At 36.0% G+C, this 17,066-nt stretch overlaps 2 protein-coding genes across 2 annotated transcripts; one reads left to right on the top strand and one right to left on the bottom strand.

Moving 5' to 3' along the window:
- The first annotated feature begins 6,947 nt into the window (after positions 1–6,947).
- Positions 6,948–7,745, top strand: LOC148200390 (uncharacterized). Its single transcript, XM_088112926.1, has 2 exons — positions 6,948–7,063; positions 7,187–7,745. The coding sequence occupies exons 1-2, from the start codon at positions 6,948–6,950 to the stop codon at positions 7,743–7,745; spliced, it is 675 nt and encodes a 224-aa protein (XP_087969052.1).
- A 6,129-nt stretch (positions 7,746–13,874) lies between these two features.
- LHCA1 (chlorophyll a-b binding protein 6) lies at positions 13,875–16,008 on the bottom strand. Its single transcript, XM_047291832.2, has 4 exons — positions 15,749–16,008; positions 15,044–15,146; positions 14,326–14,614; positions 13,875–14,097 (listed from the first exon to the last, which is right to left on the bottom strand). Exons 1-4 carry the CDS (start codon positions 15,937–15,939, stop codon positions 13,946–13,948), a joined length of 735 nt encoding a protein of 244 aa, XP_047147788.2. The 5' UTR covers positions 15,940–16,008; the 3' UTR covers positions 13,875–13,945.
- Between the last annotated feature and the right edge of the window lie 1,058 nt (positions 16,009–17,066).

The following is a 17,066-nucleotide window of genomic DNA, read 5'->3' as shown; positions in this document are numbered from 1 at the left end:
ACCAACCACAGCACCGTCCGGTGATTCAAAAGCGAAATCACCTCAACCTGGGGCGAAGGGAGCTTCAAAAGCGAACTCCAAAATTACGCCACTCAATGATTGAAAAGAAAAATCACCTCAACCTAGGGTAAAGAGAGCTTCAAAAGTGAACTCCAAAATTACGTCGCCCGATGATTCAAAAGCGAAATCACCTCAACCTAGGGAGAAGGGAACTTTAAAAGCGAACTCCCAGATTACGCCGCCCGGTGATTTAAAATCGAAATCACCTCAACCCAGGGCGAAGGGATCTTCGAAAGTGAACTCCAAAATTACACCGCCCGAGAAATCACCTCAACCTAGTGCGAAGGGAGCTTCAAAAGCGAACTCCTAGATTATGCCGCCTGGTGATTCAAAAGCAAAATCACCTCAATCCAGGGCGAAGGAAGCTTCAAAAGCGAACTCCTAAATTGTGTCGCCAGTGATTCAAAAGCGAAATCACCTCAACCTAGGGCGAAGGGAGCTTCAAAAGAGAACTCTTAGATTGTGGCTCTAGGTGATTCAAAAGCGAAATAACCTCAACCTAGGGCAAAAGGAGCTTCAAAAGCGAACTCCTAGATTACGCCGCTAGGTGATTCAAAAGCGAAATCACCTCAACCCGGGGCGAAGGGAGCTTCAAAAGAAAACTCGAAAATTACGCGCCCGATGATTCAAAAGCGAAATCACCTCAACCTTGGGTGAAGGGAACTTCAAAAGCGAACTCCTAGATTGTGCCGCTTGATGATTCAAAAGCGAATTCACCTCAACCGAGGGCGGAAAGAGCTTTAAAAGAGAACTCCTAGATTGCGACGCCTAGAGTTTGTGTTAACTCATTGGCAAATGTACCAAATCGTATCAAGTAATATAAAATGGTAAGACCAGATATCGTTTCCCAAGAGACTCGTGTAACACTAATTAATTGCACGATTAACAACTCATTTAGATTAAACGAATATAAGAATAAGAGCAATAAAATAAATTGACAAAGAAAATAAAAGTGGTCTTTGGCATCCGAGACGCTTAAGAGCGGAAAAGATTAGAATTGGTATGAGATGACAATGTTAAGGTTAGTTTTGACCTATTTAACTTTCATGCATATTAGAACTCATCTTCTTCATTGGAATGGTAATGTCACTTACTAAATTACTTAGAACCCAATCCCTTGGCGTAAAAAGCCCATCCTTGATTATTAGACCTCAATCCCTTGAATCCCTAATAATCAATTCCGCATTAAGAAAAGAAGCTTAAGACTACCAAACGTCCCATCTTTATCCCTATATAATATTTCCTTTAGGTGAAATCCTCTGGATCATGGTTCCTAAGTATTTCCCAATAACAAAGAAATCTAATCATCAAGCTATGAATGGCCAAAACATAACAAGCATTAAGAATAGGAGAAAATCACTAGCATTCAATGAAAGAAGCATAAGATATTTAAAACATGTTCAAATACATGAAGAGCCTTAAAGCTTACAACATGACCATGGAAGAAGAAGAAGAACTCAAAGAGGAAGAAGGGAGTGTTCCCACAAACCCTAGCCGCCCTCTAAGCTCTCCTCTGAATGAAATCACGCCTCAGCGCGGGCACACCAGAAATCAGCTTCTGTGCAGTTGGTGCAGGTGACACTCAGGGCCCCTGACCCAGGGCCCTCAGCCTGACTTTTCTGCACTACATCTTTTTCTTTTTTTCTGCAGTTCTGCTTGCTTCTTGTGGTTGGTTCAGCTCTATACATTGTTGAAGATTCTTCCAAGCACATTATTAGTTACAAAATAAAGGGATTATAAATGAACTTACATCAAAGTAGCCCAAAACACAATTATTCATAAAACTAAGATAAAAGAGAGGATTAAGCAAGTTATAAACTCAAAAAGAGTTGATTTTGTATCAAAATTACATTAAAGATTACGGTAAAATCAACCGTTATCACAACCCCAAACTTGAAACTTTTCTTGTCATCAAGCAAAAGTACTTCACCTAGAAAAAAATTCAATTGCAATGGTCTAATGACTCAAACACAATTTTAATTAAATAAATGAAATCAATCATGCTTGCTCATCTTATAAATCACATTCAAGAGATAATATGGTTTCAACAAGCTAAACATCAATCATGGTGCTCACAGTTCAAAATTAGAAGATAAATGCAAATGATAGAACGACAAGTTGTTTTCATTGAATGCATGGAACCAGTCCTCACCAAGGAAAGTGTTTCACTCAAGCACAATGGTGTATAAGGATGTGTGTCTAACTCTCAACTATCATAGTGTTACATAAATCAACTTTGTCTTTTGTTTCAACAATATCAAACACATTCACAAGCAAGTTATCATCACAAGGACTTTTCAAGGCTTGTAATGTGGCTGGGCTAAGAAGAAAATTTGGTTTTTCTGGACAACAAAACTCCTTGAGTTAAGAGAGTAAACAATTTACTTCATAATTTTAACATTAATCTCTCTTTCTGCTTTTCACTTAAGAAACCACTTCTCAACTTAATCCTAACTTTTATTCATTGAGCTCATCTTCTTTTCTTCTTCTTTCTTCTTTTGCTTTTCTCTTGCTTTGTTCAATGCTCTTTTTCTTTTTCTTTTAACTTTTTCCAACAATCCCAAACTTGAACCATTCTCCAGTACCATACATGCATACTCTACTCAACTCAAGGCAAGGATTTCAAGGGTTTTTCACATTAAGCTCAAGGTTCAAAGGATAAAACAAATTTTAGGGTTAAAATGTTGGCATTGGCTTAAAAGGGAGAAGAACATATGACCTTGATCATTTGTAACAAGCAAGCAAATAGTTCAAACAGAGAAACTCAGGCAAAATCAACTGTGATTCCAAAGTAATAGCACTCAACAATAAATCTAAAGCACAACATCTCACAAGTTAATTCAAAGGTTCCAAAATTTGATAAACATTGTTAACACCCATTTTTTTCCGGGTAAATAAAATTTATCACAAAATTAAATAAATAAAAATATAAGAACAAATATTAAAAACTAATAAAATACTATTTTTTTTACTGTTTGCACCCCCTAATTAAATTTTTAACCCATAGCCCAATGACCCAAAATAATCCCACATTTTTTTACTTCCTCACCACTTTTTTTTTCTTATCACACCTCACTCTCCATATCACCTTCCACATCACATTCCACATCATCTTCCACATTATCCTCCACATCACCAACATTTTTCATTTACTATTACATTTTTTATATATTTATTTTTATTTAAATTTTTTTCCTAACTTTTCTAATTTTTCCACCTACTTTTTTATTATATTTTATTTCACCTAATTTCTCCATCCACTTTTTATATTATTTCTTTTACTTATTTTCCACATTAACTTTTACTATTTACTATATTTTATTTCACCTACTTTCTCCACCAACTTTTTATATTATTTCTTTCACTTATTTTTCACTTTAACTTTTACTATTTATTATCTTTTATTTCACCTACTTTCTCCACCAACCTTTTATATTATTTCTTTCACTTATTTTTTACATTAACTATTATTATTTACTTTTTTTTATTATATTTTATTTCATCTATTTTTCCACCCACTTTTTATATTATTTCTTTCATTTATTTTTCACATTAACTTTTACTATTTACTATATTTTATTTCACGTACTTTCTTCACCAACTTTTTATATTATTTCTTTCACTTATTTTCCACATTAACTTTTTTTATTCATCTTTTCTATTATATTTTATTTCACATAACTTTTCCACCCACTTTTTTATATTATTTCTTTCACTTATTTTCCACATTAACTTTTACTATTTACTATATTTTATCTCACCTAATTTCTCCACCAACTTTTTTATATTATTTCTTTCACTTATTTTCCACATTAACTTTTAGGCATAATACCCAATTTTGTCCCCACTTTGGTTCGGAAATCTCAAGTTAGTCCCTTTATAGAAAAGTGAGTTTAATGGATCCTTACTTGTAATTAATTGACTCTAATGAGTCCCTTCCGTTAAATAGAAGGAAACGGAGTTAGTGGACTGATGATGTGGCAGTTGTCTTTGGTGAGGTGTCAATACGCAATTGACATAGTGCTTACGTGGTGTTAGGGTTCCCCATTTTCAAATTGGGTATTATGCCTATTAAAAATTGGGGATAAAGGATTTGGGGCTCATTTGTTCGAGACTAGGGCATGTCCGAGAAAGAAGACAGAGGCAGGCAGTGTTTCGAGATTACAAGTGATCGCGGGAACTCGTAAGAACTTTTAGACAAAGCATTTGTGAGTGGACGACCATTGGTGGGGTAAATAAGGAAAAGCGACTTTCGAAGGTGCGTTTATGGTAGGTTTTGTTCTGTGTTTCGTTGCTTTCGTTGTGGTCCCCCCAGAAGTTTTGATTTATTTTATGGTTTGTCTGTGTTGTGTGCCCCATTGTCAGTGCATTTGCTTTGTTTCTGTTGCGACGTTGTCGTTGTGGTCCCCCTTCACAGTGTGTGGTACTGTGTTGTGGCATTTGCTTTATTTAATGTCATAAATGTGGTTTTGTTTTGTTTGAGTTGTTTATGGTCTGTACAGTAGTATGTTTATGCTTTATTTTTTGCTTAGATATCATTTGGGTTAAGGGTTAAGCATAGATTAACTAACTGTGACCAATTTTATATTAGATAATATGGCCAACTCACACATTGAAGTCGTGTTTCACCATGGGGGGAAATTTGAGAATAATGGGACATTTGGATATCACTATGGTGAAACCACAACTACAAAAATAGACCCTGATCGATGGAGTTATTTTGAAATATTAAGCATTGTAAAGGAGATGGGTTATAGGAATGTAAAGGACTTATGGTATTCATTGGGTCGTGGTCCTGTATTAGAAGATTGTTTGGAACCTTTATTAGATGACAAGGGTGCTTGTCATTTGATCAATATTGCTATGTTGAATGGTGAAGCTCACCTCTATGTTATACATAGGGTGTGTGAACCTGAGTATCTTCTGCAGTTGGAATGCATATCTGAACCCCAAATTGATAGACCTAGTGATGAAGGAGAACCTGAGGCAGTGGGTGAAGCAGAGGTTCAGACAATAGCACCTGAGGTAGAGGATGTTGGTGTGGAGGATGCAGTGGAGGATGTTGGTGTGGAGGATGCAGTGGAGGATGTCGGTGTGGAGGCACAGGTTGAGGTAGAGGATGTTGGTGTGAAGGCACAGGTTGAGGTAGAGGATGTTGGTGTGGAGGCAGAGGTTGAAGTAGAGGGAAATGGTGTGAATGTAGACGTCCAGTCTGATGTGGAGGGGCAGGCAGAAGTAGAGGGTGAGGTAGAGGGTGAGGTAGAGGGTAATGGAGTAGAAACTGATGAGTATGATGTTAGCAGTTGGAATGGGTCCGAAGAGGATGTATTGATTGACCATGGAGATGTAGTGGGATTTGATATATTTGAAGGTACTAATGAAGTTCAATTTGGTGGACCTAGGGGTTTATCTGACAGTGATTGGGAATCCGACAGTTTGAAGAGTGTTGTGGAAAGTGATAACACAGATGATGATAGGGATGACCATGGGGATTTTGGTGTTTTTTCAATGCCCAAAACTATGGAACAATATAAATGGGAAGTGGGCACGTACTTCAGTGACAAAAAAGAATTTACAGAAGCTATAAGAACCTATGGAGTAGAGAATGGTAGAAAATTAAAGGTTTATAAAAATGACAAAAGAAGAGTGCGTGTCAAATGTTGTGGGGCAAAAGGGAAATGTCCTTGGAATGCATATTGTGCATATAAGGCAGCTGAAAATACATGGCAGCTAAGGAAAATAGTAGACAACCACACTTGCAGTAGAGAATTTAACATCCGTCTAATGACTTCAAAATGGTTGAGTGGGAGGTTAGAGAAGACTATGAAAGACAATCCAAATATTAATCTGTATAACCTCCATAACAAAGTTTCTAAGAAGTGGAACATTGGTGTTTCACGGTCCACAACTTGTAGGGCAAAATCAATGGCATCCAAACAAATAGAAGGTGATTTTAAAGAACAATATAGAAGAGTGTATGACTATGCCAATGAGTTGCTTCGGTCAAATCCTGGTTCAACTGTGAAAGTTCATGTTGAGGTCAGTGAGGACACTCCAATTTTCAAGAGACTATATGTGTGTTTGAAGGCCTGTAAGGACAGCTTCGTGTCATGTAGGAAGATTATAGGTTTGGATGGTTGTTTCTTAAAAGGAAAATTTGGAGGTGAGTTGTTAACTGCAGTAGCAAGAGATGGGAATGACCAAATGTGTCCTTTGGCATATGCTGTTGTGGAAGTGGAGAATAAGGACACTTGGAGTTGGTTTCTACATTTTCTCATTGATGATCTTGGTGGTGTGGAGATTTCTTCAACCATCACATTTATGTCAGATCAACAAAAAGTTAGTAACTTATTACCATTGCCATCTTTTTTTATGTTTTAAACCTTCATGTGTTTTATATTAACTTGTATAGCTTCATGTGAATAGGGACTTTTACCAGCCTTACAAGAACTTCTCCCTGGTGTGGAGCAAAGGTTTTGTGTGAGGCACATCTATGCTAATTTCAGGAAGAGGTTTCCTGGCCAGATTCTAAAACGTCTACTATGGAAGGCAGCAACATCAACACACCCTCAAACATGGGAAGCAGTGATGAGAGAAATTAAAGGGGTGAATCCAGACGCCTTTAAATACTTATTAGCCATCCCACCAAGGTATGCCAATCCACATGCCTTTAAAATTCATTGCTCCTATTAATTGTTGTTTGTTTTCATAGCTGATATTTTGCACTTGTTATTTGTGTAAGTAGATTTTGGTCACGGTCAAGGTTTACAAGTAATGCTGTTTGTGACACCTTAGTGAATAACATGTCTGAAGCATTTAATAGTGTAATTTTACATGCAAGAGGTAAGCCCATCATCACAATGATGGAAGACATTCGTCTGTACCTCATGAAGAGATGGGCAACAAATAGAAACAAAATATCCACATATGAAGGTAGTATTTGTCCAAAGATTAAGAAAAGATTTGACAAGGAACTGCACCTGACAAAATACTGGATACCTAGGTATGTTGATTTCACTGATTTCTCTGATTTCTCTTTTAAACACTGATGTCATTGATTTCACTGCACATTACCATTTCACTGATTTCTCTTTTAAACACTGATTTCTCTTTTAAAAATTTGCAGTTGGTCTGGAGAGAAAATTTTTGAGGTCAGACACATTTCAATGATGAGTGACAAGTATGTCGTTGACATTGATAAACTGGAATGCAGTTGCAGAAAGTGGACTTTAACAGCTATCCCATGCTGTCATGCACTAGCTGCCATGACATTTATCAACATCAATGGAGAAGACTACGTGCCACATTGGTTTACAAAGTCAACCTACCAAGAAACATACATTCCAATCATCTACCCTGTCAATGGTCCTCAGCTATGGGAAACAACTTCTCAGCCTGATGTGTTGCCTCCAACTAAAAGAGTCTTGCCTGGTAGACCAAAGAAGAAGAGAAGGCTAGAGGCTTGGGAGCTAAAGAAGGATGACACACAACTGAAGCAAAATGGAACTCGTAAGAGATGTTCCATATGTAGACAGGTTGGTCATAAAAGAAATACTTGTCCACAAGCTCCTCCAGCAAACCAAACTGAATATCAATCAAGTGAGCAACCTGCAACCCAAGCTCAACAAAGTCAGCCAATTACTGGACCAAGTCAACTTACTCAGGCATCTACAACACAAGTTTAAAACTGATTTAGGAATTTTGTAATCACAGACATGTATGTTTAAAACTGACAGTATGTTTAGCTTAAGTGATGGGTATTTTGTAATCACAGACATGTATTTTGTAATGACAGACATCTACTTGGTTTCATTATGATGTAATTATGACAGCTTTTGTTTTCATTATGATGTAATTATGCATGCTGTTTGGACCTTTGCTGTTACGACCTGGCGAGTGTATGAGAGAAGAAGATATAGGAGGGATAGGGAAGGGAATCGTACGGTGAAGGACGAGCGTCCTGAGCGAGAAGGGAACCATACGGTAGCGGACGAGCGTTTTGACCAAGTAGAGATAAGGAGGAACGAGGACGAACGTCCTAAGCAAGTGGGAGCCGAGCGAGCGGGGCAACGAGGGGCGAGGACGAGCGTCATCAGCGAGCGGAGCGAGGACGAGAGTCCCGAGCGAGCGGGGCAACGATGGGAAAGGACGAGCGTCCTGAGCGAGCGGAGCATGGACGAGCGTCCTGAGCAAGTGGAGGCAACAAGGGGCGAGGACGACCGTCCTAAGCGAGTGGGAGCTCAGGGACCGAACGAGCGGAGCGAGGACGACCGTCCTGAACAAATGGAAGCGACAACGATCACAGCTTTTTGGATTCAATTTATATTTATATTTTGTTCACAGATTTTGGCATATCAATTTCTTCTTCAATTATATTACAAACACTGAAAGTGTGTTGTACCTGTTACATAACTCTTTTTTTGGATTACAGAAGTACTATTACAAACACTGAAAGTGTACTTCTTCTTGTCTAAAAACGAACTTCTTATACAGATTTATCTTTTTGGATTACAAAAGCCACTTCCTCATTTTATTGTAAATTCAAACTATCTAACAGAACCTTGAATTCAAACCATAATTTCAGAACCTTGAATTCAAATTTCACCTTAATTTGATAACATCATATTACAATTTGTCCAAAGTGCTCTTACATAAACTATCTAACAGAACACATCATGGACTTTTAAACAAAATACATACAACAATGATATTAATCAATCCCAGAAAACATATCATTGTTATTAACATCTTCTCCCTTTTTTGACATTCCCTAACACATTTCTCCAGACTATTAATCTTCCTCCTTTGCCTTGCAATAGTACCAACAGTATCATCTACGCAATCTTCACTAAGCCATTTAAAGAAATTGCATCCTTGAAGTTCTTCATTTCTTGTCCGCTTGTAGTTAGGGCAGCCCCAGAATTGTTTCCCCTCGTTCTTAATTGTTTTTGCCACTCTCAACACAGCAGCCTCCCCACAGTGGCATATTTGGCTTCCAACCAATCCTCTGGATGAACCACCGCGACAGCTCCCCCATGAGCAAGACGAACAACCGTGATTCGAAGACATTGCGAACCCCAAACAGCGAACCCGAAAGAACGAACCCCAAACAGAGACAACCACTGACAACGAAGAAGAAGTCGCCAACCGCAAACCACCACTGCTCCGGAAGCGACAACGATCACTGACTGCCTCTGTCTTCTTTCTCGGACATGCCCTAGTCTCGAACAAATGAGCCCCAAATCCTTTATCCCCAATTTTTAATAGGCATAATACCCAATTTGAAAATGGGGAACCCTAACACCACGTAAGCACTATGTCAATTGCGTATTGACACCTCACCAAAGACAACTGCCACATCATCAGTCCACTAACTCCGTTTCCTTCTATTTAACGGAAGGGACTCATTAGAGTCAATTAATTACAAGTAAGGATCCATTAAACTCACTTTTCTATAAAGGGACTAACTTGAGATTTCCGAACCAAAGTGGGGACAAAATTGGGTATTATGCCTAACTTTTACTATTTACTTTTTTTACTATATTTTATTTCATCTAAATTTTCCACTAACTTATTATATTATTTCATCTAGATAATATTTCCTTTAGGTGAAATCCTCCAAATCATGGTTCCTAAGTACTTCCCAATAGCAAAGAAATCCAAACATCAAGCTATGAATGGACAAAACATAACAAGCATTAAGAATAGAAGAAAATCACTAACATTCAATGAAAGAAGCATAAGATATTTAAAACATGTTCAAATAGATGAAATTCAAAGGTTTTAGCTTTCCCCAACAAGATGGGTTTGGCTCTCCATTGTCATGGAGAGCCTTAAAGCTTACAACATGACCATGGAAGAAGAAGAAGAATCCAAAGAGGAAGAAGGGAGTGTTTCCACAAAGCCTAGTCGCCCTCCAAGCTCTCCTCTGAGTGAAATTACGCCTCCAAAGAACCAAAGACCCAAAATCCTTCACAATTTAGGTTTAAATAGAACAGATCTACAACCAACCCTAACCGCCAGCGCTCAGCGCCCCTAGTGGGGGCGCCCAAGCGAGCTTGCTAGGTGTCTGGCGCTCAGCGCTCCTGAAGAGGGCGCCCGAGCGTGAATTATCAATCGCAACTAGCGCTCAGTACCCTTAAAGGGGCCCTCAGGCGCGAATTATCAGCCGCAACTGGCGCTCAGGATGGGCACACCAGAAATAAACTTCTATGTAGTTGGTGTAGGTGGCGCTCAGGGCCCCTGACCTAGGGCCCTCAGTCTGACTTTCTGCACTGTATCCTTTTCTCTTTTTCTGCAGTTCTGCTTGCTTCTTATGGTTGGTTCAACTCTATACATTGTTGGAGATTCTTCCAAGCACATTATTAGCTATAAAATAAAGGTATTATAGATGAAATTACATCAAAGTAGCCCAAAACACAATTATTCATAAAACTAAGATAAAAGAGAGGATTAAGCAAGTTCTAAGCTCGAAAAGAGTTGATTTTGTATCAAAATTGGATCACAGATAACGATAAAATCAATTGTTATTAGTTCGCTACTCGGTGTAGAGAGGAATGAAGACTTAAAGCACATCGAAAATAGACTCCCTAAATACAACGTGATCGACCTCTCTCAAGCTCATAATAATCCTTGCGCAGCTCTTTCAATAAAGAGCTTTCTTGGGCTTGGGGGACTTATGTACTATATGAAATATACCGATCAAAGTTAATCGTCATTTATGGGCAATTAGCAGGTATTCATGGGTCATATTGCCTTACGCTTTACAAATATATGGTATTAATAATTGATTAGTGGGTTTGATTGCCTAAAAATATATTGTACTGATGGTTAATCAATGGGCTTGGCTGCCACAAGCTCTATAAATATACGATTGATGTCCAGGTAAAGATAACCTTGATTTATCCTAATAAAATAAAGACCTCTTTAAATAAGACATTTGACTTGAGCATCGGAGTATCTTCTACAGTTCAACAACCTATTATAGTGGATTGCGTTTTCGCAGAGGATTGAACGATCGAAAGATAACAGAGCAAGAAAGGACGACCGACCCTCGGACCAATTCAACCGAAAAACACACACACATATATATATATGTATATATATATATATATATGTATATATATATATATATATATATATATATATATGTATATATATATATATACATATATATATATATATACATATATATATATATACATATATATATATATATATATATATATATATATTTCTGAACATGTAAAAAAGATAAAATGAGGATTGAATTATGTTTAATTATTTATTAGAACTTTTCATAAATATCATCTGAAATTAAAATCTCATCAATAATAAAATAAAGGCTTAATTACCTACTTAGTCCCCATGTTCGGAGGTAATTTGCTGTTTAGTACCCGGTTTTAAAAATATAGGCATTTGATACCTATGTTTTGAAATTTGTATCAATTGAATCCTACCCACTTAACGCCGTTATAAATCTAACGTTTTTCTGACTGTGTATGTGATTTGTGGACGAGCGTTTGTGGACGAGCGACGAGGACGATCGTCCAGCGAAGAGGACGCTCGTCCAGCGAGGCAGAAGAGGACGCTCGTCCAGCGAAGCGAACGCCCAGTCAGGCAGAAGAGGACGCTCGTCCAGCGAAGCGAACGCCTAGTCAGGCAGAAGAGGACGCTCGTCCAGCGAAGCGAACGCCCAGTCAGGCAGAAGAGGACGCTCGTCCAACGAAGCGAACGCTCGTCCATAACCGCTCGTCCACAAATCACATACACAGTCAGAAAAAACGTTAGATTTATAACGGCGTTAAGTGGGTAGGATTCAATTGATACAAATTTCAAAACATAGGTATCAAATGCCTACATTTTTAAAACCGGGTACTAAACAGCAAATTACCTCCGAACATGGGGACTAAGTAGGTAATTAAGCCTAAAATAAAATATAAAGAAATTTTTTTAATTAAATTTTTTTAATTATTTATTAGAACTTTTCATAAATATCATATAATTATGAAATTAAAATTTCATCAATAATAAAATAAAAAAAAGAAATTATTTTAATTTAATTTAAGAATCTATATCGAAATTATTGTGGAACCAATCCTAGAAATTCTGATGATGTGACCAAGAATGCGATAGTAAAGGTAATGCCTATTTCTATCAGCGTTTTGCGGAGTTGCCTTCTTTCAGGGTGGGGATAACAAATATACACCAAGAGCTTCTTCCAGGATCTTTGCGGGAGCAACATTCATGGGTGTGTACTGGGATAACCTCCTTACCAAATCCTTGGAACATGATTTATGGTTCTTTCCAAATTGTAAGATGAAATCATAGGAAAACACTAGAAGGGGGTGAATGGTGTTTTTAAAATTCTATTGCAAAGCAACGTCTAATGGTTTGTAGAAGACATATAATTTTATTAAGATATTTAGACGCTGGTTTTTATGAAGTGGGCATATGGAAAATGTTTCAAATAGCAAAGTAATAAAGCACCAATTCTATACTAGTTCACTCAACCTGAGCTATGTTCAGTTCTCCCTTAAGAACTCTTAAGGGGTTCAACTAATCTTCAAAAAGATTACACAAGTTTTACCTCTCAAAGTTTACAAGTATTCTCACCACGCTTAGTACACCTAGTCAACACGACTAATTTATTTTTAATCACTCCTTATATACACGTACTCATCAACGCCTTTTTCTTGCCTTGTTTGGGAAAGCCAGGTTTTCTCTTTGTCTTTTCTCAGTGAGGATACTCAGACTTGAAATGACTCAGTTTCTTGCATTGACCCTATAGGTAAGAGTCCACAAATCCAGAATTATCTTATAAATAATACACTCATCGAGATAAATAATTTACGCACATTTTTACAACATCAATTATTATTTAATGCAAGCACACCATCAATATTTCGTGAAGGACAAGTAGAAAAAAATGTAAGAAAACTCACTTGACGCATGCAATAAGGAGAAAGTATGTGGAGTCCATCTTCCGAGCTTAATTGTGTTCACTTAAAATCACAAATATTGGACTTTTTCTTAACAATATATATATATATATATATATATATATATATATATATATATATATATATATATATGGGTTAAATATGTTTTTAGTCCCTAAACTATTGGCCGTTTCTGGTTTTCGTCCCTCTTCCAAAGTAAGGTACAATTTGGTCCTCATTCTTTAGAAAAACGTTCGTTTTAGTCCTCAAAATTTTGTTTTTAGTCTTCGTTTTAGTCCTCAAAACGTTCGTTTTTTCGACTAAAACGAACGTTTTTTAAAGATTGAGGACTAAATTGTACCTTACTTTGGAAGAGGGACGAAAACCAGAAACGGTCAATAGTTTAGGGACTAAAAACATATTTAACCCTATATATATATATATATATATATATATATATATTAATTTTAAATCCACTTATATAAATCCATTGAAGAAACCCATATGGTTGGAAATACATATCTAAAGTTTTTGACAATTTTTCGAACATTGAAAAGGTTATGAAAAGTCGATATTGTAAAACATACTGTTAGAAATCATTCTACTTTAGTTTTATTGTTTCAGAATGTGATTTTTCCTCTGATTTTCGGAAACTAATAGTTATAACTTTTCCATCCTAAATTGATTTTCTTTCTATTCTCAACATGTTTCCACACATGCTATAGCTTAGTTTGAAGCATATTTTATGCATTGTTGGACATAAACGTAATGCAAATTACCAACTTGACTTGGATGTTCTTTTGTTTCACTCTGAGTTGTCAAAATATGAGATTCGAAACATTAGTTATTGGAAGTATAATTACTGCACAGGGATACCAACATAGCCATATCTGATTGATTACAAATTGTTATACAAGTAGCTACTAAAACAAATAGTGGATTTTTCAAGGCAAAACCGATTGTGGAATAATGATGTTTCCGATGTTGTTGTGCCATGGGTCAGCCAAGTGAGTAGCCAAGTTCTCCAAAGGTCCAGTTCCAGGATAAGCTGATTGTTGAACACAGAATCCCACAAAAGCCAACAAAGCAAGACGTCCTAAAACATTGGACATATAACAAATTAGGCCAATGTTATATGTAACAACAAAAGATGTTCTTTTAAACCAGTGTATCTCAAGGACTAATTGTTAAGGATAATAAGATTCTTTTAGGAGTTATCTTCAACCTCTAAATGGTTATCAACACATATCATATATATATATGCTTAAGAAACCTTAGTAAGATCAAATAATTGATATGTTATGATACGGCTTACGGTTCTCACCATTCTTAAGTTCTTTGACTTTGTATTCATGGAATGCTTTAGGGTCCTTGGAGTATCCCAAAGGATCAAAAGCACCACCAGGGTATTTCTTCTTCTCTGGGTCTTTCTCCATGCTCCTTTGGTGCTCCACAAAGGAAATAGCAAGGAATTCAATGACCAGAATGGTAGGTAGTGTGCCCCATGGAACTGGGTTTCCTAGGTAGGTGGCTTGGCCACCAGGAACTGCAGCCCATTCCTGAGCCTTTACCCAGTTTCCTAAGCCCAATGCCTCCGGAACCAAAATCCCTGGCTGCACCAATATATAAGAAATTTCAGCAAACTAAAATTCTTTTTTCTTTTCTATTGAAATATCTGATACACAAACTCTTTTCAAGTGATATGAAGGTTTGAATATATAAATGTGCCATTTGACATTTTTTTTCCAACACCAAAATGCAAGAAACTATAATCAGAGGTTTATGGTAGTTAGGTAGTGCTTAATAGGCATGCAAAACAAATTATCCAGTCAGTCAGTCAAGTTAGCAAACATAATGTTTTGAATTTCAACGAAAGTATAAGTAAATGTATTATTTACTCATCTAGTTATATATATCCTCATTTGAGTGAACTACTTGTAAAACATTTAGGATAGTAAGCAATTATACAAGACTAAATGCATGTTTCTGGTAGTATATTACAACAAAGAAAACAAAACTGTTATTTCAAAAGTGAAACTTACAACAGCAAGCATGGCCCATCTGCAGTGAATGAGTTCTGATTCTTTGAACCTCTCAAGATTCTCTGGCACTTCACCGAGACGAAGAGGGTCGAATCCAAAGTCACTAAAACAAAACAAAGAGCATATAACGTGTATTATGCACAGATCAACATCAAAACAAAACCAGCAAAGCATTCAAAATCACTAATATACTGTTATTGGCACACCAAAGTGATTTTTTTCACCGATCTGCCTTTAATTTTCTTACTTTCAATTTTTAAATTTAATAAAATCAATGCACTTGTAAGCGTTTTACATAAAAATATACCACTTTTAATTTGTAAAGATCAATAGATAAATACAATTTAATTAAGAGTTACTTCTTTAGGAGTTCGTATAGTTTAGATGAGTGTCTGAACACAAAGTCCCATGTACACTAAATGCAAAATTATTTCTGAAAAAAAAGTAACTGCAGTGTCACAATTCTAAAAAACTGTTTTAATTCTTTAAATTTGATGTTTCAGTTCTGAGTAATAGTGAAAGAAAATCCTGTATTTTTCGAATATAAAAGACAATTTTTTCTAAACTTTGAGAAACTGAACCATGTTCATGTAAAGTTTCAGAGTAAAAAAGTATAGTTCAACAACAAGATAACATTTTTACGACATAAAACTTTTAAAGTTAAGATTATTGTACTAAACAAAAAGAGGAGATTCTGAGACATACCCTGGTGCTGAACCATCAAGGTAAGGGGGTCTAGGCTGGCCAGGCATCCAATCAGCAGTCATGGAAAACCTAGAAGAGACATTGGTGCCAAAGCTGGAAATGGGGACTGCTGAGGCAAACCTTGATTTTGAGGAAGAAAGGAGAGAAGGGAAAGCTGTGATAGCAGAACTCATCAATGTGTTGGCAGCCATGGTTTGGCTCTGAAGAGTTTCTGAGAATTGGTAGAGTGTGTGAATTGGGGAAAGACAATGTTGGAATGAACACAAGGGTGGTGAATATAGGAGAGTGGTGTGGATATAGGCAAATCCAAAAGTGGATTGCCATTGGGCGATGATGTTGGAAACAACATGTGATTGGTACACGTTGGTGATTGTCCATCCGTTTTGATTCATGAGGTGGAACCACTTGTGGATATTAAGGAGGGGTGTGTGTGGTGGAGATTACATGTCAGATACGCAAAAATCAGTGAGATTGGCTGTGCTATACAAATGGGTTTGTGATGGTTGATTTAAGTTGAAGAAATAAAACATGGGGAGTTACTCCCTGCACCGCTTCACCTTTCTTTTGTTGCACTTCCACGTTCTAAAACTATTTTTCTCTAACGTATTTTAAAATTGGTGGAAGTTTTTCAAAAATTCTTCATAAATTTCGAAATTCAATAAAATAATTTTTTTAACAGATTTTTAAATTTGTTAAAAAAAATCATTTAACATATTTTAAAATTTATTGTAAAATTTTTCAAAAATTTTAACGAATTTTGAAATTCACTAAAAACTTGAAAAATCTTTCAACAAATTTCAATGTCTTTTGAAAGATTTTTCCTTTAATAAATTTTAAAATTCATTAAAAAAAATGAAAGTATAAGATTTTTTTAAATATAGAAAATAGTTTTAAAATTTAAAAAATGTGGAGGTGTAGAGAGAAATATAAGTGATGTAAGAACAAACCCTCTAAAACTTGTGATGTGTGCCTACATTCAAGTTAAATGATGACATAATTAAATTTTGAGTTTCTTAAATAAAATGTAGATGTGTATATAAATATATAAATATAAAATAAATGTATATATTTTTATTATCTTATTTATTAAAAATTATAAAATAGACAAGTAAGTTTACGTAATTAATATTTTGAATATTACAAAAGTGGGATAATAACACCTTTTGCAACGAGAAAATTGTTTAAATGTTATTTTTTGAAAGCATAACGGAACAGTAAATCGAATATAAACCCACAAGGAGAACAAATTCTATAAACATTTCATTTTATAAAATTCAACAATGTTATATATTTTTATTTATGTGAAATTCATCTCATT

The sequence above is a fragment of the Vigna umbellata genome, chromosome 4 (genome assembly GCF_029865625.1).
Source record: "Vigna umbellata cultivar VRB3 chromosome 4, Vumbellata_1.0, whole genome shotgun sequence".
NCBI classification, from domain to species: domain Eukaryota; kingdom Viridiplantae; phylum Streptophyta; class Magnoliopsida; order Fabales; family Fabaceae; genus Vigna; species Vigna umbellata.
This window is presented reverse-complemented; position numbering and strand designations above follow the sequence as displayed.

What these genes read in the sequence shown, in the direction of transcription:
- LOC148200390 (XM_088112926.1), top strand. Translation starts at nt 6,948, where the DNA reads ATGAAGAGATGGGCAACAAATAGAAACAAAATATCCACATATGAAGGT. An exon ending in ACAAAATACTGGATACCTAG is followed by an intron (nt 7,064 to 7,186) that starts GTATGTTGATTT and finishes AAAAATTTGCAG; the next exon opens with TTGGTCTGGAGAGAAAATTT.
- LHCA1 (XM_047291832.2), bottom strand. Translation starts at nt 15,939, where the DNA reads ATGGCTGCCAACACATTGATGAGTTCTGCTATCACAGCTTTCCCTTCT. An exon ending in GATGGGCCATGCTTGCTGTT is followed by an intron (nt 14,615 to 15,043) that starts GTAAGTTTCACT and finishes ATATTGGTGCAG; the next exon opens with CCAGGGATTTTGGTTCCGGA. An exon ending in AGTCAAAGAACTTAAGAATG is followed by an intron (nt 14,098 to 14,325) that starts GTGAGAACCGTA and finishes CCAATGTTTTAG; the next exon opens with GACGTCTTGCTTTGTTGGCT.